A 22667-nucleotide genomic window follows, 5' to 3' on the forward strand; every position below is an offset into this window, starting at 1 on the left:
AGTATGTGAAACAACACAAGTTTTTTCCATGTATAGCCCAGTGCAGCAATTATCCAGTAATATGATGTTAGGGCAAAGCCTGTATGCGTAGCTGCTTGTGTTTCCAGATATTTAACGTTGCCCATGCTTATTATAAATCTGATTCAAATAAATAATAAATCTAATAAATCTGTGCAGTACACCGAGTACCTTCTCTCCAGGGTTACTGCTGTAGAATAACACACAAGGATATAGTTCATTAGCGACCACACTTTCAAATGCCAACTTTGGCTCCTAAAAGAAAAAGAAAACAGGCAGACAAAGATTAAACAAGAGCACAGGACTCAATCTGAGGAATACTGACAGTAAATATTTGACCAAACCTTGTCATTCTTAGCAAATGATACAGTATGAGCCTCCATGTCCAGGATGCAGGTGATGGTGTCACCCTGTGTAAAGGAGGGAAGTGTGCGCACCAGTTCCCCTCCATGGTAAAGGTTGCCACTATAAGCACGATACAGCCACATATCTGTAGTTGTATGGTGGTTGTGATCTCTAACTGGCCAGCGAGAAACACCAACACACGTTCCCTCGTTGCCTCTATTCTCTTTGGTAATGTAGAACTGTGGAGAGAAGCGGCATAGTGTGGTAAATTCTAATTTATAAACTACAATTAATATAACAAACTTTGAACTGTGTAATTGTGGTCCATGTACAGAGTAAACTAGTACTCACCTTCCATATAAAACAGCCAGAGTTAATGGCAGTGGTTGCCAAACCGTAGCCTTTCCCTCCAGAACCATGTGAGAGGATGTTCCCGCTCTCCAGAGAACAGCACATTAGTTTGTGTGGGTCAAAGGAAAAATCTCCAATGGGAATACATTCATCATTGCTGCCAGGATTCTACGAAACAATGGATTTGATACATAATTAAACATTTGATAAAATATTAAACATGTATGTTATGTATTAAACACTTAATTTATATATTAATGTTGTTTTCTTTGTTCTTCTTATTTGCACTTACAGAAGTTTGTTGTGGAGTAAAAAAAAATCATTTTGGGATCAACTTGAAATACAGGCAGATGTGAAATGTAAAAGTAAGATCAGAGGTCAAATCTTTTTGTTGTGGTGCAAACTACAATGTGGTATTTGGAAACCACATACTCCAGTATCATTTCCTAAACATTGCCAGTACAAAGAGAGGCAGTAAAATCTGACGGATAGTCTTAAAGATCCACAGACTTTAAAGACAGACCTTGAAGAAGAGGTCAGAGGTCCAAATTAATGTTTATATATAACGTTACATAGCATTATTATAACTTTGACCTTCGGATTAAGCCACTGACCTCAACAAGGAGAGCGCAGAAGTCAAATGCGACATGATATTTTAAATCTTTAAACAGTACTTTCTGTATGTTGACAATACACATCACACTTGGAAGAATGGAAGTTTTAAAAAACGTTTCTACCAAGAGGTGAAGTTTCAATGGACTGTTAACATGACCCCTCTACACCCCTGCAGCTTTATCAGAATGAATTCCAAAGTTTTCGAGCTATTGTGTTCATAGAGTGACACGCACAGGCGCAAACTCTACTAAAAACATAACCTCCTCTGCAAAAGTAATCTTAAGCAAATATTGCAAAATAATGTGTGTCAATGAAAAGATGTTAACGATGAAGTGTTTCTGCATACAGAGGGTGGTAACTGCTGTGGACAACACACTAAGGCAAATCAGAAATCTCACATTAATTCTAAAAAAATAAAATAAAATATAATTTTGAAAAAAAACTAGAAGTACATGACTGAAAGTTAAACTGAAAATAAACAAAGACAGGAAAATCCCATTTTCATGAAATAATAAATACAATAATAAAACATTATAGAGTTTAGTTTTATTTGAATTATTAAAATTCATTTCACAATCCTGATGTAATAATTTTGATAATTAATCCTACTTGTACATTTCTATCCTCTGACACTTTTCATCTCAGCCTACCACAGAGAACAGGCCCATCTGTTCCATCGAGTGGCCCCACTGTTTTCAGTTTCATTGCTGCCAGGAAAGCATTTCATTTTGCCGTAAACAGCATTTCCTCGTGGATTACTGCTATCCTTGGCTATTTTCAACAGAGAAAAAGTGAAGGCACTTTTTGACATTTTTATGTGGCTTTTGTTTGGCTGGATGAAAAATTTAATAGACTGCAAAAATACTCAAATGTGATCTAATGTTTTAAATACAAAGATGAGGATTGTTTATGCAACAGACATGATTTCTTTTCTGCAAATCAAGACAGTATAAAACACGAGCAAATAAAAACACACAAGTTTAAGGGTGTGTAGTATTATTTTGTGTAACCGTTTCTCTCAAAAGGTTATCAGTCTACAGTGCAGGGAAAGGACAGTTAAAAAAACAAAAAATGACTCCTATCACTTCAGATCACAGTAAAAACACAAATAATAAAACATAAGTGAGACATACAGAGAAGTGCACATGCTTAAGATGAGCCGATAAGAAGCTGCTGCTTTATTAATATGTAATGCAGTACATGGTGTTCATAATGTCTTACCCCTTTGTCTTTTTCAGGCATTTCTTCATGGTTGCTCTGACTTAGAGGCTCCTCCCACATATAAACAGACAAGAGCTGAAAGAGTTGTTTAACAATCTACAAGAAAACAGGGAAAAATACAAGTGGGTAATCCTGCATTCATCACCTTTAACATGTCATGCCAACTTGGTACTGTTCAGAACACTCAAGTATTCTTGACCTATTTTGTTCAATTGTTGCATTTACTATATTTACATGTTTACATCATACCTGTTCAATGTGAACGGGCTCAGAACAAGCAGGTAACAGTCGTTCTAAAACGTGGAAGGTCAGAAGCTTAGTGCGGAGGTTCTGGAAGCGTGGAGATCCTGAAGAGTAGAGTTTTGTGATATTAATTTTAAAAGCAAAGTGCAGTCTTAACAGTATTAACACAGATTTTTTTGTTTGTTTTTTTAAATATGCCTTACCTAAAGAGCACTTGTGTGAAATAATGGCCATGAGTGGATCGATCCATCTTATAAATGTAGAAAGTCTTTTCATTACTCTTAATGACAGTACACGCCTCAGAAACACCAAGAAATCTGCAAGCTGGGATTCAACTACTTTGCTGTTTTCTGCTCCTAAAACAACATAAAGAGAAGGAAGAACATGCTCAGAGGGGTGACTTGATTTAATGGTTTTACAAATGCCATATCCGCCCTTTATTATTTCTAAATTTGCCCCACCGACTAGATTTGTGTAGGACTCCACATCGGTTTTCTCGGCTGTTCCCATCTCTGCTATCTGTTGCTGGTGGAAATTGTACAAGATGTTCTGGAGCTGCTCACACATCACCTCCATAAGGGCCTGGGATACATCGATAGGCAGCAAATCCTCACACGAGCTATAAGCACAGGTTAAATTTTTATGAAAATTTTAGACAAGGGTAAAGAAAAGAAAATAATTAGTAATTTATATATACTTTGTTTATTTATTTATTTATGTTTTTATAACCTCTTCATTCTCACCTTGCAGCTACAGTCAATATCTGAAGCAGGCGGGCACAAGCGAGCCTCACGGCTCCACCCAATAGCATAGATCCAGACGCTGTAGCTGCAAACCAGCCCTGGTTGATCAGCACACAGCTGTTGTTGGTCAGCGTGGAAAGAATTTCCAGGATGCCACATTTGATGACTAGCACCAGATCCACAGGCTGGTAACGGAAATTCAGTGCAAACATTGTGGCAAGAAGAAGGTGCTGGCAAGAACCTGAGTGTGACAGAGACAATATGTTAAATATAAATATCAAATATATATTAAAACCTAAACACTGCAACACTGTGTAAGAAAAAACCTACCTGGATGTTTTCTTTCAAACAGGACTCTCTGTTTAAGAACACGCACCACCTGCTGGTAGAAGGTGTGGGCTGCAGACTGTAAGTCTCTCTGTGTATCCAAAGAAGCTGAATGTGTGCCACACTGCATTGAGAAAAGAGGGGGGAAAAAGACAGCCAAATGAAGCATGGTTACAATTTTCAGTGTCTTTCTCTTCTCCATCCAGATTAGAAAGCATATTCATTACTTCTAAACGTCTTTCCATATAGCTATAAGATGTACCATGTAGTGCTGAGTCTCATAATTAGCAGAGTGGGAGCCAATGATTTGTGTTCCTAAGGCAAAGCATCCAGACAGGAACTGCAGCTGCACAGACTGCAGCAAAGCAGGAAACTGGTTGGATGCTGTGGATTCACAGCTCTTTTCTTCCATCTTAGACAGAAAGGCTGACATCTGACACAAGGCCTCCAGCCGCATCTGATCAAAACAGACAGAGTTTGTAGATCATAAGAGACTTTCAAGTTCCTTACAGAACACCATTTCGGGCCCACAACAAACAGCATCAATTTGTCATATAAAAGAAAGATTTGAATTACCTCAGCCCGCTGTTGCTGCTGCATAATGGCAAAAGTAATAGACTTTGGATCTGCCTGACTACAACTCTGACCAGGGGAAAACACTGTTGAGGAGGGCGATAAATGGGGCAGGCTTCCATAGACAAAATGAAACATCTGGTTAAGAATAGGCAAAGTGTTGTTGCTGTAGTGGGACATGGTGCTGGATGGGCTGATGCACTGTCGCAGGCGATCCCAAGCATCTTTCATTATCCCCAAAGAACACAGAGGTAAACCTAGAGCAAAGAGAGGCTTCTTGTATGAAGGACTATAAAACATCTCATTCATTCTCTTAACATCTTTTTCTGGATATTATCTTGACTTGACAGGCAACAAGCTATTAAATTATTCAATATTATTAGATTATGCAGAACAGTTAAAACAGTCAGGCTGTCATATTGATCAAAATGTTTTGCCTAATGTGATCAGTCTTTATTTATTCTGCCTGCTACAAATTCTTATGTTATTTTTAAAGAAAATGATAAAATACAAATCTCCAAGTCCCATTTTGTGCAAAAGAGCACTTGGGTCTTGTTTCCCAAGGGTTACCTGACAATAATTTACCTGACAAACCCAGACTTGAGCTGTCTGGGTTTGTGTTTTTAGTAGAACAATCAGTGTCTATACAATCTCTTAACGACAGCGTACAAAAGAACTGCCTGAAAATGTAGGTTATAACATAATCAGTAGATGATCTGAACTTTCCACCTACCCATTTTATTCCTTGCAGATCCAGAGGTGTTTTTGGACTGATCAGACTAAATGAGACATAAGAGTAGTACATTAATACTGATGAAGAGCTGTAAAGCCAAATTCTGTTAGAAGATTTTGATAGTACAATATTGACCTGTTTTCTTCCACTGACAGTGACTGTAAGGGATTCTGCCGACAATTTCCTGAAAGATGTTGTGGACAGTTAGTGCAAAAACTGCTAACACAGAACACAAATACACTAAAACAAACACACACAGCATACCACAGTCTTTACCTCCCTCCAGTGTTCACAGCCTGAACGTTCTCCCTTTCGCTGGGTTCCACCCAAGCAGGCCTGACCCCCAGCAGAAGGAAGAGGCATCGGGACACCACCAGATGGCAGACAGCAGGGAAAGACAAGCTTTCCTCAGATTCCCCATTCTTCTCCCACTGCTGCTTGGAATCAGGCTCTCCCTCAGGGCTGACTGGGCTCTCCACGCTGCTCTGAAGGGTGGAAGTGCCGAATGACTCGTAGACTGTCACATTCTGCTGCACTTGCATGGCTTCCCGAGTGGCCATGAATGATTCTAGGACTTCTGCAGGGACATCGAAAGATGTGTGAAAATAAGATGTGTCATATTTCTTTCTGTGTGTGTGGCTGTGCTGTTTATTAGAATAAGAACAAATACAGTTTGCATTTCTAACCTGACAGGTAAACACGACTGCCAAATCTGTCATCGTCTGCAACCTCTTCCTGGTTGTGGTTTGCTGCGGGTGACGGGGGCACCTGCACCTCCCGGCTACAGTGTCCTACTGATTGCTGCTCATTATCCTTCCCCACCTGCTCCACTGAGGTACATGGCTCTTGCCTTTCCACATCAGGACTTTGAGGAGACTGAGAGATCTGCAGTTTAAGTAAATGCTTTAAATACATATCTGTAATTTTACCTGATAAAAATGATCAGATTACTATAAGTTAAAAATCAATTAATGGACAGAAATGAAGCTAATCACAATCATGCAGCAGTATTTACAAAAACATACATTTTAGATAAAGTGTTTACAAATTTGTTAAATGAAATCAGGATTACATATATTTAATTATACTGTAATGGTACCTGTTTAGTAGATGCTTCTACTTGTGTCATCCTTGAACTGCTTTTGAGGGTCATCAGAGCACTTCTGATTTTATAAACTGTTTCATAGATATACAACAGCATCTCACAGGGCTCATGGCTGTCTCAGCAGAGTAGATAAACACAGTGGAACAGGTTATACAATAATATACACTGAGGCAGGAAGAAAAAGTTTGACATACTAGAAACCCCTTCAGTGTTGTCCAATAGATCTTTGACTGCTTCAGTAAACTGACCTGTCCTGCCAACAGGCCTCACTCTGCAGGCCCGTGTGTTTCAGGAGAGCAGCCAGACAGCAGCGGCACACAATTTGCAGCAAACAATCACCTGAAGAGCCTCCATTCTCCCATTCTGCTATCAAAGCAATCAATACAGATCAATTTTAAAAAGACACAAAGAAAAACTTTCCACATTTAACCAAAATTTAAATACATCTTAAAAACAAGATTCTCAAAATAGGAAGTTAGTTCAATATAAGCTGTATTATTAACAATATACACTTTCAAAATTATAGACATAAACAAGCACTAGTACCTTTGCCGTGAGCATAATCCTCCATCTTCTGCCATATGCCACCTGCAAGTCCTCTGGATGAGCCCAGTGCCAGTTCCAGTAAAGTCCGGGTTTCTTCAGTCAAGCTCAGCTCAGTGAGTCTGGCATCAGTACTGCCCAGCAGCACTACCTCGGTCAGCCATGTCATGCTTGAGTCTACAGATTAAAGCAACATGTAGAATGTTAATGAAAACTGCTCAGGATTAACTCAGACTATTTTCTTTGTTCTTTAAGAATAACGATAATGATACCTTTCATTTAAAAAGGTCAGGCTTCTGTGTGGCACAGTATCTTAAATGTATATATTTTTATCGTGAATAAGGCTACGTTCACACTGCAGGCGGAAGCGCATCAAATCCGATTTTTTTGACCCTATGCGACCCATATCCGATCATGGTATGACAGTTTGAACGGCACAAATCCGATATTTTCAAATCCGATCTGGGTCACTTTCGTATGTGGTACTGAATCCGATACATATCCAATGTTTTAGAAAGCGACTGCTGTTTGAACGGTCAAGTCGCATTAAATCCGTCTTTTACGTCACCGACACAAGACAGACGCCAATTATCAGCGCCCGAGAAGACATCACGAACGCTTCCTGGCCATCCAGTGTAGATGTTAGTGAAACTGTTGGGAAGACAACGTGAACATTTTATTTGTACTGTATAATCTGCAGATTCTGACAGAAATCTGCAACTATCCTTTGAAGCACCGCTCCTCTAAAACAGCAATAAGGATAATTATTAGGTTATTTACATTATTATGTAAATAACAAAATAACTTAAAGCAAAAATTGGGAAACGTAAAATCCGAAGTCTTTATATTAAGGGCCGTCAGTCAAACAATATTGTTTGCTCTGGGTCTAAACAGAGCGCGTTGTGTGTGACGTCTTCTTTTGCGCATGCGGGCTGCTTTGAGCGTTCACACTAGAGCGCGTTCTGCTGTCGCATTTTAATTGTAGTGTGAACGAGCAGACAAAAAAATCGGATTTGATCAAAAAATCGGAATTGAGCATTAAGACCTGCAGTGTGAACGTAGCCTAAAACTAAAACAATTGCCGTGACTGTAATATCCTCTTGGCCTGGAGCTATTAAAAATAACTAATGCCATTTGGCACAGCTAAATGAAGGCTTTTATTATTACCAAACCGATCATGGTAATATGGTGCAAAATAAATCTTGCATTAAGGATTTACGAAGCATTTGCACATGTGAAAACCTGAAGAGCCAGCAGCATGTTTTCCTACCCAGCTGTTCAAAGTCCATCTCCAGGCCATTCCTGAAGAGGACATTTGATAGCCAGACCTCTGACACTTTCTCCTGGAGGGACAGCGGCGAGCCTTGCAGCATACCACCGAGGCAGCGGCCAACTGCCAGCGCTACAGACCTTTCCAGGTCCAACAGCCAGGCCCATCTGCACTCCTCCTCCTCCTGCGGCCCAATGCTTGTGTTTTCTTCACTTTTATCTATAAGAAATATCACTTGAGATTGTTAGATTGGTCTAGTGTAACAATGCAGCAAACAATGCTAAAGAAATAAATGTCCAGCATAAATCTAAGGGGCATTGAGCTTACCTGAGCAGGTTTTCTGATCTTTCACTCCTAGTTCTTGTTCCTCCAGCAAGACAGTCTCTGGCAGCAACCTGTTGAAGTCATTGAGCTGCTCCAGCAAGCCCAGTAGATGGCTCAGCAAAGGTTGAACTGTGCCCAGGGGCAGCAGGAGCAAGGAGTACATTACTTGGCACAGCAGGCTGCCAGACACTGAATTGTATAACACCACTGGGACAAGAGGTGAGAGGAGTAAAGGGATTAAACTAATTGAAGTGATGATAAATATAAACAATAAATATAGCAGCCAAGTAGAGATTAAAAATTACTTTTCAGATATATAAATGATTAGAAGGGAAGTGATTTTGTGTTTTTTGTAAATAAAAGAGCAGCAGAAAATCCCTTTTTAAGTGGTGTAGCTAGGTGAAAATAGCGCACACTTGCCAAACACTAAAGCCATTTTTCTTACCTTGCAGCTTTTTGATGATTTGTTTGTCTGGGGCAATCTCCTTTAACAATTTGGTTGATCTCCTGAGGGTCTCAGTAGCGCAGGGAAGCAGCAGGTACAGATGCTCACGAAGCAGTGCTACACTGCTGTCATCCTACAGAGCCAAAAATGCAAACTTAAATGCAACTGCAATACTAAGGTTTGGTATGCCAGCACATTGTACCCTGAAACATTTAGAAATGTGTCATTCGCTTTCTATTGAAGTGCTCATTTCTGATGAGGTACCACTCATTTTCCTTCACATTTGGCAGAGTTCCTTGTTTACCTCGGGGCTGGAACTGATGTAGCAATGAGCAAGCAGGTGTTTGTGAAGTCCAGAAAGCAGCTGGTGAAAGTGAGAAGGAGGATCCATTTGTCCCTGACTATCGCCAACAAGCTGCTTGTCGCTGTTTTTTTCCAGTTCCCCAAATTGCTGCTCCTGTATGAAGATAAAGACCAACAGAAAGCATTAGGAAGAACGGGAACAAAGGATCAGTGTGTGAGATAGCTAAATACAAAAATAGATGATTTGAAATGAAATGTAAACATAGAAAAATATATATATGAGTCGGGCGGCGGCCAGGAGCGGAGGTCCTGGCGGACCGATTCCTGGCTACAAAGACTGGCAATTGGGACATGGAATGTCACCTCTCTGGTGGGGAAGGAGCCTGAGCTAGTGTGTGAGGTTGAGAGGTACCGGCTAGATATAGTCGGGCTCACCTCAACGCATGGCCTGGGCTCTGGAACCAGTCTCCTGGAGAGGGGCTGGACTCTGTCTCAGTCTGGAGTTGCCCCCGTGAGATCTTCAACGCACACCTCTGGCAGAGCTTCAATAGCATTCCAAGAGAGACTGGGGACATTGAGTCCGAATGGACCATGTTTAGCACCTCCATTGCCGAAGCCGCTGCACTGAGCTGCGGCCGCAAGGTAGTTTGTGCCTGTCGTGGTGGTAATCCCCGAACCAAATTGTGGACACCAGAGGTGAGGGGAGCCACCAAGCTGAAGAAAGAGTCCTACCGGGCTTGGTTAGCCTGTGGGACTCCGGAGGCAGCTGATAGGTACCGACAGGCCAAGCGGTCCGCCCCGAGTTCCTGAAGGCTCTGGATGTTGTAGGGCTATCTGGGTTGACATGTCTCTGCAATGGTGCGTGGAGATCAGAGTATGGGAGTATGAGGTGACTGGCCCATTGCTACGGGCCATTCAGTCCTTATACAACCGTTGCAAGAGTTTGGTCTGCATAGCCGGCAATAAGTCGGACTTGTTCCTGGTGGGTGATGGGCTCCGCCAGGGCTGCCCTTTGTCACCGATTCTGTTCATAATTTTTATGGACAGAATTTCTAGGTGTGAAGTCGACTAGTCACGATTACGTCGACTATTAAAATCGTCAACGACTAATTTAATAGTCGGCGCGTCGTTTGAAGCTTTGTTAGATCCCAAAAGACGCAGGAATAAGTAGTAGGATTTAAGAGTGTAATAACGGACTGAAACAGAAGATGGCAGCACTGCATGTACAAGGATGCCAGCTGCCGTTAAACCCCGAAGAAGAAGAAGCTGTGTCCCAGAATTCATAGCGCAGCCCTGCTCAGTTTCCAACGGCAGCTACTTCGTTTTAATATTACTCTTATTATTCTTTCTGGGTCACAAAATAAATGTTTAACATATTTTCAGGTGAGAATGTAGCTGTGTAAACCTCAAATATCTGCTCAGTTTATCAGGACACCACATATTTTCAAAATCGCTCAGATGATTTCGGAGACGTCTGTTACCCACTAGCTCGATAGTTAGCCGGGGGCAAGGCTCACTGGAGCCCGTGAGAACACCGGACTCCCGGCAAATCGTTTTCAAACCCACCGCCGTCTTTCGCTACTCAGGTTAAACATATATAAGTCACTTAGATAACTTAAAAATGATATTATTTGGCTTTTTTTTTGTATTTTATTTGTTCCTGAGTAAATTGGTTTGGCTGAGATCAAAGTTATAGTTTTTACACAGCTGAATAAAAGTCAAGCAGACAACTGATTATCAGAAGTGTGAAATGCTCACAATATACTCCGGTGTCCTGTTATATTTTAGATAGCAAGGAGTTTATTAAACTTCACCGAAACAATCTGCAAATTTCATTAAAATTTAATAAACTATCATCTTGTCTTTATTTTTAGTTACCACAGACCTGAAACACTTAAAGCTGTAAGCTAATGATAGTTATATAAGAGCAGATGTTGCTGGTGCAATAAGCTGTATGCTGTAAGTCCAATGGATGCATGATCTGATTAGTCGACTAATTGCAAAAATAATCAGTGACTAGTCTGCTATCAAAATAATCATTTGTGGCAGCCCTAGTGTGAAGCGGTGGGAATGAGAATCAGCACCTCCAAATCTGAGGCGATGGTCCTCAGCCGGAAAAGGGTGGAGTGCCTACTCCGAGTCAGGGATGAGACCCTGCCCCAAGTGGAGGAGTTTAAGTATCTCGGGGTCTTGTTCACAAGTGATGGGAGAAGGGAGCAGGAGATCGACAGACGGATTGGTGAAGAGAGAGCTGAGTATAAAAGCGAAGCTCTCAATCTACCGGTCGATCTACACCCCTACCCTCACCTATGGTCACGAGCTGTGGGTAGTGACCTAAAGAACGAGATCACGAATACAAGCGCCAGAAAATGGGGTTCCTCAGAAGGGTGGCTGGCGTCTCTTTTACAGATAGGGTGAGAAGTTTGGCCATTCGGAAGGGGCTTAGAGTAGAGCTGCTGCTCCTCCACATCGAAAGGAGCCAGTTGAGGTGGTTCGGGCATCTGACAAGGATGCCCCTGGGCGCCTCCTGGGCGAGGTTTTCCGGGCATGTCCCACCAGGAGGAGGCCCCGGGGCAGATCCAGGACACGCTGGAGAGATTATATCTGTCGGCTGGCCTGGGAACGTCTTGGTGTTCCCCCGGATAAGCTGGAGGAGGTGGCTGGGGAGAGGGAGGTCTGGGCTTCTCTGCTTGGGCTGCTGCCCCCTAAACCCAGCCCCGGAAAAGCGGAAGAAAATGGATGGATGGAACAGTCTGACTGAACAGTAAAAATGTGCACAATATTCAGAAAACCTGCTAAAACTTTAAACAAAACTACTTATCAAACCCCACTGACACACTATTGATTAAAGTCTTTATTTATTAAAACATCCATCCATAATCTGGGTCTACCCAGGGGTCTCTTCCTGATTGAGTGTGCCTGGAACACCTCCAAAGGGAGGCACCCAGGACTAATCCTAAACCTAAGATTCTTAAACCATCTGTGTCCTTTTGACATACGGGAGCAGGGGCAGTACTCCAAGATCTCTGTGGATGCTTCTTACAGTACCTTCCTCTCTATGGCTGAGCCCAGCCACCTTACAGAGGGCACTCATTTCAAACGCTTGTATTTGTGATCCTACTCTTTTGATCTTTACCCAGATTTCATGACCATAGGTGAGGGTTGGGATATAGGTGGCCTAGTAAATTCAAAGCTTTCAGCTATGCTCCCTTTACCTCAACAGTTCAGTACAAACATCCGTAACCGAGTTAAAAAACATAAATACAAAATTTAGGAAAACAAAATTTGACATGGGAAAGAAAAGTTCAAAATTAACCCTGAAAGCACTAATTCAACCTAAAGTGAAATCTTTCCCCATTTAACTCACAGACAAGTCACACACACACAAATGCCTCTATTTCCTACCGTGTAAAATCCTATGCTAAGCAGCAGGGTTCTCAGCAGCACCTCTGCTAAGTGCAGAGGGTCACAGGCGTCAACAGAGCTGGATGAAGAGGGTTGTCGGACTGACAAAGGAGTCACTGGAGGCCCCAGGGCTGTCACTTCTCCAAAATTGCTGTAACCTAGAAGAGAGGCTACGTGGCTCTGGTCCTGAAGGCTGCTGAGGACCATGTCTAACTGAAGACGCTTTAAAAGACACAGAGTGAAGAAGAACAGATGGTCTAGCTCTTCATAATTTAAATGTGAATTTATCAGAAACATTGCTGCAGAGAAGTCTTAACAATTTCACTATCACTTGTTTTCACAGCGTTCCAGCAGTCTTCAACACATTGCCAAGCAACACTCCAACTAAGCACATCAATTTAGCAGACACTGTTATCTGGCTCCAAATATCCATCCATTTGTTAGCTATCCAGTTCACTGTCATTACTAAAACCAGGAAAAACTAGCAGTGATGGATGAATTCTTATTTAAAACAGTTTAAATACACAAAATAAACAGTGGTTAAAAATTCAAAGCAGACTATTTCTAATGAGCTAAGACACAAATGTGGAAAATACACATCCTGTCACTGCAGCGCTGCTAAAACAGAACCTTCATACCTGTCCTTTGGAAAGAACATTCAAACTCTGAGGGCCCTGAGGAAGGAGTGAGAGGAGCAGCTCCGTTCTCTCCCGAAGTGGAGGCAACAGCAGGGCCGCACCAATAGACAGCGTGTTCAAAACTGCCTGAGGATTGATAGGAAGGGTAACAATCATCATCATCATCAAAATACATGAGATCAACAGTTAGTGCTTCTTTCAATAAATAAACACGTTGGCCACATGTCTGATTACACAGAATGGAAGCTTGTAAAACTTTTTCTCCAATGAAGTTTATATACATGTATACTGGAATTTATATAGTGCCCTAACCACTGATGTCAATTTAACAGCCATATACAATCATCTGCAAACCTGCAATAACACATATAACACAGACACACAGAACAAGACAAAATATATAATAAGGTCCTTAATACCCCTTGAAGAGTTAGAAAAAAAATAATGGTAACAGAGTTTTCTCTCTATGTTTTAGGTCTTTACCTTACAATATAAAGCACTATGAATGGACTGTTGCTGTGATTTGGTGCTAGAGAAATAAAACTGAAATGAATTGTTTAGTAAAAGTACTTGACTGAATGGAAATATGTACCGGTGTGTTTCTTTTTTTAATGCAGGTTAACAAAAATAAAGTAAAATATATATAAGAACTGAATTACTTGAAAAAGGAACTGGTAAGAATATAAGCCTGGTCTTGGAGTGCAGCCCCTGCTCCTGGCACGGAATAAATATCCATGCCAAAATATTTCATGAAACGGACTTGTGGTTAAATTCAACCAGGAAGCTTGAAAATCTCAGATTAATAGGGTTCTTGGTGAGCTCCATAATGTTTTGGTTTATAAGCCAGCACCAGCACAACCCTACTGCTGTATTAAACCTGCTGTCACTGTAGGAATACTTCAAAAAAAATAGTCCGCTTACTTGTTGTATGGAGTCTGGCATGTCAGTGTCTATTAGCCTGAAGAGTAGGTTTCTCAGGGGCCTGCCCTGAGCACCCAGAACCATAGCACCAGTGCCTCCAGCGTGGGCCAGGGACAAGTGGATGGACAGCAGCTTCATGCACAGCAAAATAAAATGATGGTGGTCCCTGAGGCACAGAGAAATTCATATAATTTTAGTTTGAATGAAATTTCCTTGAGGTAGATGAGTATGTTTTTGCCAACTGAATGTAAATATCACACCTTTTACAAACGAAGGGAGCTGGTGGGGTGTCGTTACTAATTCCATCACAATAGCTTTCCAGGAAGTTGCGTAAATAAGTGAACGTACTCTCCTCCAAGTCCACACAGAAGGGCCTGTGCCACGCCACAAGCTGCCTGAAAGCAGAAGCACAAATATTTAATAACTAATATGAAACACGGTTCTGTTTAAAAGTGTTGGTTCTCCACCAATTTCTTTACATTCTGCTTCAAACTGTATTAAAATCATACGGGTGGACAGCACAGAGCAACAGAGGTACACTGTACTTTGGTTTAATGATTAGCTAAGGGATTACCTGTCAGTTGGAACTGCGGTCCAAGCCAGACTGTGAGAAGTGCCAGCTGTAATTTGCTGTATCGAAATGCCCTCTAAACCAAGCACTTTCTTGGGTTTGGAAATAGGTGTAGAAGTGTGACCCTGCCCACACTGGCCCATGGTGTTATTTCCCCATGCATACACTTCGTTCTCTGATGAAAAGAAAACCAGGTACGTTGCAGCTGGAGCACATTTCTTTTATTGTAAGTGTAATAATCATCTGTTAAGGGAATGTGAGCTGCTGATGATGTCTTACCGTGGGACAGGGCCAAACAGTGGCTGTCTCCACATGAGATATCAATAATCTTGGTGATGCTCAGGTCTTCTATCAACCGGGGCCTCAGAGCTGTTGTTTCAGAGGACCCGCATCCTAAACATGAGCCACAGCCCCACGCAAACACCTAAAGAAAGAAAATGTTTTGTTTTTAAATCTATGAATTACTGACGGATTCATCTACAGAATATTTGTCTGTAGTAATTATGTGGTAAACACTAATGAATTAATGGTCAGAACTACAACTTTATACTAAAGAAGTGCTAATAGAGAATGAAAGCAACATTTGTTAATAAGACTTTGGTGTATCCCTTTAAAATAAAAGCCTTCACCAAATAGTTTTTTTCTTTTTTGTCTACAAATTAGTTTTAGATCATGTGTTTTTTCAAAGACTTCACACACAATAGGTGGTTTAATTAATTAAAATCTAACCAAAAACACTTCATCTCACCTGTCCTGCAGAGGTTAGGGCCAGAGATGACTGGCTACCAGCACACACTTTCCTGATGATGAATCCATGCAGGGATTCTACGACCTTGGGCCGATACACACGATTGGTGTCTCCGTGACCCAGTTTACCTGCAAGGATGAGTCATATCTGAGCATGATAGGGCACAACATATACTGCTGTGGCACTGTCACACACATGAAATCTTGCTTTGAAAGTACTTAAATTACACTAACTGTGTTAAAATCGAACAGTATACCATCCACTCACCGTTATCCCCTCCTCCAAAGGACCACACAGTACGCCCATCCTGAGCCACAGCGATGGTGTGGGAGCTGCCACAGGCCACCTGCCCGACACCACTGATATCCTTCACTAGTGTGGGCATGTTCCGACTTTGGCTGTCACTTTGACCTGGACACAGGACATCAGAGGTTGTTGCTATGCTACCAGAGGAATGACATCACTTTGAAGTGGCTGAGACAAGATCGAGCAATTTGAAAAATAAGCTGTGTACCAAGTCTGCCAAAGTCCCCTTCGCCCCATGTATAAAGCTCTCCATCATTAGTCACAGCAGCACTGTGTCTGTAGCCAGCAGACACACAAACAACAACCTGTGTAAAAAATAAAATAAAATAAAAACAACAACAACAACAAAAAACACCACTATTTATTTATAATTATGCTAAAATCAATTGGCTTATAACATTTTACCAACATTTTTTTTCCCTACAAGCTGCCATTTCCTGCTTACTTTGCCCAGCAGCGGTCCTTGTATGATTTTGGGATACTTTTGTGTAGCACTGTTGCCATGGCCCAGTTTCCCATATTCTCCATCACCCCAGCTGAAGACCTGAAAGAAATATTTGACAATTTACACCTTATTAATCGGTTTAATTAAAATGCAGTGGTAGTGGAAGACAGTGAATTACAACAAGTATAAATCATCACCCACACATGCGGATGTTTGAGTGGGTGTGAAATGTGTGAAGTTTAAAATATTACCAAACTGGCCTTTGAAAAGCGGGAAAGCTCCATCACTTTTTCACAATGTTATCAGGTATACCTGTTCAACTGCTCATTAATGCATGTGTGATGCTATGGTGGTAATATGGACAATATTTCTGATAAATATTTCCAGCACCTTGCTGAATCTGTGCCATGAAGAGTTAAAGCAAGTTTCTAGACAAAAGTCCAACCTGGTACCAGAAAGATGTACCTAATAAAATCTCCAGTGAGTGTATACATATTATATGGCAGTTGTAGTGTCACAAATCCCGCATGCAAACCTTTAAAATATTTACTAATAGTCATTCTAACTTCTTACCTCTCCCTCGACAGTGATGGCCAAAGTGTGACCATCGGAGCCCTTGGAGGAGGACACTTTCTTAATGTTCCTGTGTGGTTCAAGTACAAGCTTCTTGGGCATAGACTGGTTGTTGGAGTCCCCCAAGCCCAGACGGCCATAGCTGCCCTTCCCACATGCTTTCACTGAGCCATCCGCAGACACAGAGAAGGTGCAGTACTGGCCTGCTTCAATCTAACAGAAGATTAAAGTGGACAGCATAGGAAATGTAAACTGGCACGCTAAGATAATTCTAATGATTTATTAATGTAGTTCTGGTGTGCTTTCAATTTTATAAACTCACAACAACACATTCAATACAGCACTCAAATCAAAGACCGCATTTTCACCTGTTTTATTTGGAATTTTTGGTTTGTTAGCACAGTTGGGATTTTTAACATCTGTAACCATTTTTTAAAAAGACAAAACCCACCTCAAGTGTGAGGCATGTGGAAAATCTATTAATACCACCACAAAATTAGAGATTATCAAGTGTAAAAACTTCAATAAATAATAGGAACATTAATCATTTCATTGAATTAGTTTAAGCCCTACCCTTGTGGCTTGTCATACCATTTGGGCATCACTGAAGCCCTGTGTCAGTTTTGGCAGCAGGATTTTCTCCAGTGTCCCCTCTGCCAGCTGATGGCTGCTGTTGCTGCCCCACACATACACCATGACTGTATTGCTCTCAGTGCCGGGAGCAGCTGCATCCGTGCTACACGAGCACAGGCAGTAGGACGCTAGGTTACAAATCTGTCGGCGTAGAGAGAAGCCTTTCAGGTCAGTTACTGTAAACGGCCATGAATTCTTAATAGTGTCGATATGCATGTCAATAAGACTTCACTCACCTCTTCAAATAAGCAGAGAGCTGCCTGGGAGAGTCGACAATGTCCATCTGCATCCTTCTTAAGCACCTGAGTATTGACGGGATCGCCACGAAAACCCTAGAAATAAATAGTTGTTGTTGATCCTTCAGCATAGTACGTTTTCACTTTGACCTGACATTCAGTGTATGTAAATGTTGCATGCAGATTTGGATTTATAACAAAATGAACTTGTATTTGCAGTCTGTTGTTTTCGGTACCAAATATTTCAAAACCTGATGTATCAGAAGGAAAAACATTTCTCTCCTTAAGAACAGCGACATGCCACAGCATGATCAAACAGAGACAGAAGACAAGCAGGCAACAACATAGCTCTTTGTAGGCACACTAGTGAGTGGAGAAAGCAGCAGGCTGTATTCAACTTGTATTTGTCTCACTAGAAACAAATGAGCAATCTTCATCTTTTACACTCACCAGCCACTTTGTTAGATAAGGCCAATTAAATGTAATTCAGCCTAGCTGCACCAGCTATGACTCCAATACTTAGACTGAATTTGACCACCTCTACGTGATAAATAATGTGCAATATAATGAAGTCATTGGCAACGGCCATCTCTGGTTGCCATTTGTACAGAAATATTACAAAGCTGATTAACCTGCTAAAGGATGACTCAATGTGCATATCTATAGAGGACAGCAAGGCTGACTCAATCCTAATCCTTATCTGCACATTAACCCATCTACAAGCTTCAATGACACACTTCATTTCTGAAAAGGACAGCCTACAGAAGCATGAATGTGAAAAGCCATTTTCCTACTTTAGAGACAATGGGGCTTTTATCAGTATGTTCATGAAAGGCTGTGAAAGTTACCAAAAATAAACGCATGAAGCAACCGTGGCTCTAATTCAAATCACTCTGAAAGTGGAACAGAGCCACAGCATGTGAACTGATTGTACTTAAACTTCTGTAAACTAATATGTCCAATATATCACATGATTGCAGGACAAATCTATCTCAGGCAATTAAAGAAATACCATCAGTGACCGAGTGTAACATTAAAAAAGTACGATTACTCCAAAGACTGATATGAAAACAAGTCGCATACCGAATATTGCCTCATTTGGAGAAGAGTTTGATGGATGACATCAAAGCCCACACCGGCTGACTGCTGGGAGCTCAGTGAGGAGGAGGAGGAGGAGGAAGAGGAAGACAGTGTAGGGGTGGAAGAGGACATGGAAGCAGCCAAGGCTACCTCCACCCACTCTAGCAGAAACTTCAGGGAGCCTCTCTGCATGGCCAGGCCGAGCAGCAGCTCCAGCGCCAGCCTCCGACCAATCGGGTCTGCGCCACCGTTCCCGCTGCTGACCGATGTCTTCTTCAGGAAGTCAGCCACCTGTGCCAGACAGTCCAGACCCACTGACGGGATCTTATTCTCATTAGCCAGAGAGAGTGGTGGCAGCGAAGTCAGGACAGAGGACGCTGTGTTGAGCACATCGTTGCAAAGCACAGACTCTGGATGAATAGAAGCTGCGTATCTCCAGTTCTGCTGCAGTAGCGAGAAGAGCAGACTCAAGCCAGTCCTGACACCCATTTCTATTAGAACATCTGTACCCGACTTGATTTTGGATGCTCCCCCTGGTAGGAAAGGCTCTGAGGCCGGCTCAATTTGCCCACATTCAGTTCCGCTGTCTTTGGAGTGGGAGGGCAGCTGCACACGGAATTTGTCATGGTATTTGCTGTGAAGTGCATAGTAGATCCTCTGTAGAACTACCAGCCTGTGGTGGAGATCCACGGTGTAGGAGGTTTGCGTCAGCACGCGGTGAGCCAGCCATCGCTGGCTACGAAGCAGGGAGGACAGGTACTCTTCCTTCTCCGCAGATGCACTGGACTCACATTCGAAGTCCGGAAGGCGTGGGCCTGCGAGTTCTTGAACAGGTTGGGCGAGGGTCACCACTTCCTTGTTGTGAAGGAGCTTATCGTAGAGCGCGGCAGCACCATGCCTCCTGGCTGTCTGCAGGCTGTCCTCTGCCGCCCAGGAGCTATTGAAGTGCTCCTGCCACTTCAGCAACACATGGGTCTGACAAGGCACCATGTCTGAGCATTATCTATACTCTGATGTATACCTAAAAAAAAAAAACATATCAAAAGAGAGGATGAGGCTTAAAGAAAGTCTAATATAGAAAATTCACACATATCCACTCCAGTACAGATTAACACAAAGAATTGCACATCTCTCTTCATCACAAATTTACAGGCAACATTTGCTGCAGAAAGCCAGTGTTCTGATGCGTTTTCCTGCCAAGTGCATTCAGTGTGAAGGTGTCGGGTTTCTCCTTAGCGTCGGCACTTGTCCAACATACACTACATCCAGGATATTGCCATAGGCCCGGTGGGTATCACTGAAATAGGTCAGCGCACCCTATGATGGCAGCTAACTAGCACACCCACACTAATGAGGAGGGTGTGTTTGTCTTACAAGTTATTACGCCACAAAGCACAAAGGGATGCAATACAAAATAGCACATGTCAAATTTAAATTCATAATTCATTCATTTAAAGTTGGTTCCCTAACCCCACATCCTCACCTAGTGATCTGCTGCATTTTTGTTGGCTTTCCAACCAAAATAAGAGCGTGTCTGTTTCTGTCGCCTGGAAATGATGCATCTCCAGCCAAGCAGCTTTCCAGCTAGTGGGGAAAATAATGATTTTACTCATAATATTTTGCAGATAATCAGACACCAGCTGGTTAACTGCATCCACCCCCTTGAAAGTCATTACATTCATAACAGAAGCTAAGCCACAACAGTCCTTGTAACGGTCACAATACGAAGGTCATATTCATAGCACTAGTAGGCATGACATTCCCCTGAAACACTGCTTATGCACACTCATCTTAAATATTCTAAAGCAGGTTAACCAGTAGACCTGATACCCACTCGTACATTTACTGTATTATTTTTTAATCATTTTAAACATACATGAACTAATACTTCTAGTTAATGGTGAACAAAACAGTGATATTAGCCATCTTGATTACCATTATGTTGATTATCGGATGACCCTACAGGTTCTAACTGTACCAAACTAACGGTTGCTCAACATGTGAGCCCACAAATTTATCCATAGTCCTGTCACAGACTCTCATTTCTCTTGCTGTCCCTGAGGCCCATGGGGCTATATAGTTTCCACTTTGGCCAAAAATAACAGCAGGCATTGATATAGTAGTGAGCTCCATGGTCAGACGACAACAAGAAACTGCCAGCAGTGTAAGACGCAACCATCACACACTGCAGACCGTCTGGTATTTAAGGATATCAACATTCAGGACACGTTGTGAATTTAGTTCTCTGTTCTCATTTCAAGCAGCTCATTTCAGACTTCAGTCAGCAAATGTCAATCTACATTATCTAGAGTATCTAGAGTATACACACAAAACACTTCTTCCATTCCTGATTGTTTAGAACAGATACTAGTTTGGGCCAAAGGTCCCAACTGGTTAAAATGAAAACAAAGGCTCAATAAACCTACATAGTTTGTTGGTTTTGTTTTTTCTGATTTTTTCTGCATTAAATGCAATGAATTTAAGTATATAGAAATGTGCTATACAAATAAAATTGCCACTGCCATAGGTGGGATCAAGCAATTGGGGGGGGGGGGGGGGGGGGGGGGGGGCAGCAGTATATCAGTAACTCCCATGCATGGCAGTGATATTTTCCAAAAAGAACCAAAATCTTTGGACCAGGATGATAAAAATCTGACAATTTCAATTTCACTAAATGTGTTTTCTATGGAACAAACAAATGCTTTTCACATAAAACAATACAACTTTCCCGACATAAAAATCTTTTTTAATGTAATCTGTACATTTTTCTTAATTATTATTATTATTATTTTATTCTTTAATTTTTACTTTAAGACTACATTTTTGTGCACGGTAGCTGAGCATAAATCCACAAGAAAATAATCAAGACTTTAAACGCAACCTCCTTCATACTGACTGCTGGATGAGGTGAGCTGACACTAGGACGCCCTTTCGGCACGATGGGGTTTGGAAGTTTTCGAGAATGAGCTGGAGGAAGTTGCCGACCCAATTAAGGGACGTTTGGGCTGCTGTTGCCAGGACAACCCCATCACTAAAAGCATAATGAATACTTGAATGACAGTTAACCAAAACCAGGACTGGATAACAAAGAGAATTTGTTCACCATAATACAAGCTACCGGTTAAAAATACATTAAATTTATTAACAACAACAACAACAACAATAATAATAATAATAATGATAATAATAATAATAATGATAATAATAATAATAATAATGATAATAATAATAATGATGATGATGATGATGATGATGATGATGAAGAATACAATTTAATAATAATAATTCTAGCATAAATGACTTGGGCACCCACGCTTATGACAACCCGGTAGGACATTTAGTATTTAAATTAACAGCATGACACAGTCCTGGCTTCTCACTTTAAAGCTTATATCAACATTTAGTACCGTTACTGCTACGTGGCTCTCTGGTTTATTGTTACATAGTAGCTACCGACCTGCACCAATAAAAACACCGACAAACGTGAAGCGCAGATTCCGCCGTGTCATTCACAAACACCGGTAACATTATTCTGCGTCTGCGGTGACAGCTGAGCTAACGCTGGCTGCAGTGCAGTTGCTAGTCTGCTCCATGGCTGTCAAAACCCGACCAAGCCCCTCCACTTGGTGCCTGTCAGCTCCCGGTAAAATAAACCCCCGCGTGGGTCGCTAACGTCGTAAAGGTAATTTTAAAATGAAAAGACATATAAGACACATTGACAGTAAAAACACCGCCAGTGAATGTTTTGCGTTACCTGCTGTGTCCCAGTGAGGTCTCCCTTGGACGCAAATATCATCATCACCCTTCTCCTCGCTCCCCCTCTTCTTCTTCGGACGACTTTTAATCCCCGATGGCAGTCGGTGTTTGGTCGACGCGTTACCGCCACCGTGTGTCTCGGAGCGAAGCTCGTTAACGTCACTAACACCTTTGAGTTTTTGTTAAAAAAAATAAA

The 22667-nt window shown here is 41.7% G+C and overlaps 1 protein-coding gene across 6 annotated transcripts in view; it reads right to left on the bottom strand.

The window, feature by feature from the left end:
- LOC147326083 (putative E3 ubiquitin-protein ligase HERC1) overlaps nt 1-22601 on the bottom strand; it is a 43381-nt gene extending 20780 nt beyond the window's left edge. For 3 of the 6 annotated variants that reach the window (XM_086301005.1, XM_086301004.1, XM_086301001.1), the window contains exons 1-37: nt 22470-22601; nt 18719-19736; nt 17636-17731; nt 17358-17540; nt 16767-16979; nt 16194-16292; nt 15957-16053; nt 15710-15853; nt 15443-15570; nt 14974-15118; nt 14698-14869; nt 14384-14518; nt 14124-14289; nt 13203-13328; nt 12565-12786; nt 9161-9313; nt 8857-8989; nt 8415-8618; nt 8088-8306; nt 6821-6994; nt 6523-6640; nt 6269-6386; nt 5856-6054; nt 5446-5746; nt 5305-5353; nt 5170-5215; nt 4440-4693; nt 4126-4320; nt 3867-3987; nt 3537-3777; nt 3255-3412; nt 2997-3149; nt 2800-2897; nt 2551-2646; nt 715-882; nt 363-602; nt 190-273 (exon numbers count right to left, since the gene is read on the bottom strand). In XM_086301005.1, the coding sequence (XP_086157131.1) occupies nt 190-273; nt 363-602; nt 715-882; nt 2551-2646; nt 2800-2897; nt 2997-3149; nt 3255-3412; nt 3537-3777; nt 3867-3987; nt 4126-4320; nt 4440-4693; nt 5170-5215; nt 5305-5353; nt 5446-5746; nt 5856-6054; nt 6269-6386; nt 6523-6640; nt 6821-6994; nt 8088-8306; nt 8415-8618; nt 8857-8989; nt 9161-9313; nt 12565-12786; nt 13203-13328; nt 14124-14289; nt 14384-14518; nt 14698-14869; nt 14974-15118; nt 15443-15570; nt 15710-15853; nt 15957-16053; nt 16194-16292; nt 16767-16979; nt 17358-17540; nt 17636-17731; nt 18719-19705 (6435 nt within the window). In that variant the 5' untranslated portion in view covers nt 19706-19736; nt 22470-22601. Of the gene's footprint in view, nt 1-189; nt 274-362; nt 603-714; nt 883-2550; nt 2647-2799; nt 2898-2996; nt 3150-3254; nt 3413-3536; nt 3778-3866; nt 3988-4125; nt 4321-4439; nt 4694-5169; nt 5216-5304; nt 5354-5445; nt 5747-5855; nt 6055-6268; nt 6387-6522; nt 6641-6820; nt 6995-8087; nt 8307-8414; nt 8619-8856; nt 8990-9160; nt 9314-12564; nt 12787-13202; nt 13329-14123; nt 14290-14383; nt 14519-14697; nt 14870-14973; nt 15119-15442; nt 15571-15709; nt 15854-15956; nt 16054-16193; nt 16293-16766; nt 16980-17357; nt 17541-17635; nt 17732-18718; nt 19737-20198; nt 20217-22469 lie in introns of those variants that run through there. The other 3 variants (XM_086301006.1, XM_086301003.1, XM_086301002.1) reach the window with 2 other exon arrangements.
- Nucleotides 22602-22667: the final 66 nt, after the last annotated feature.

Source organism: Aulonocara sp. 'chitande type north' Nkhata Bay, linkage group LG7, assembly GCF_057382095.1.
Source record: "Aulonocara sp. 'chitande type north' Nkhata Bay isolate Kocher_YH1m ecotype deep benthic linkage group LG7, A_spYH_male_GT1.1, whole genome shotgun sequence".
Lineage (NCBI taxonomy): Eukaryota > Metazoa > Chordata > Actinopteri > Cichliformes > Cichlidae > Aulonocara > Aulonocara sp. 'chitande type north' Nkhata Bay.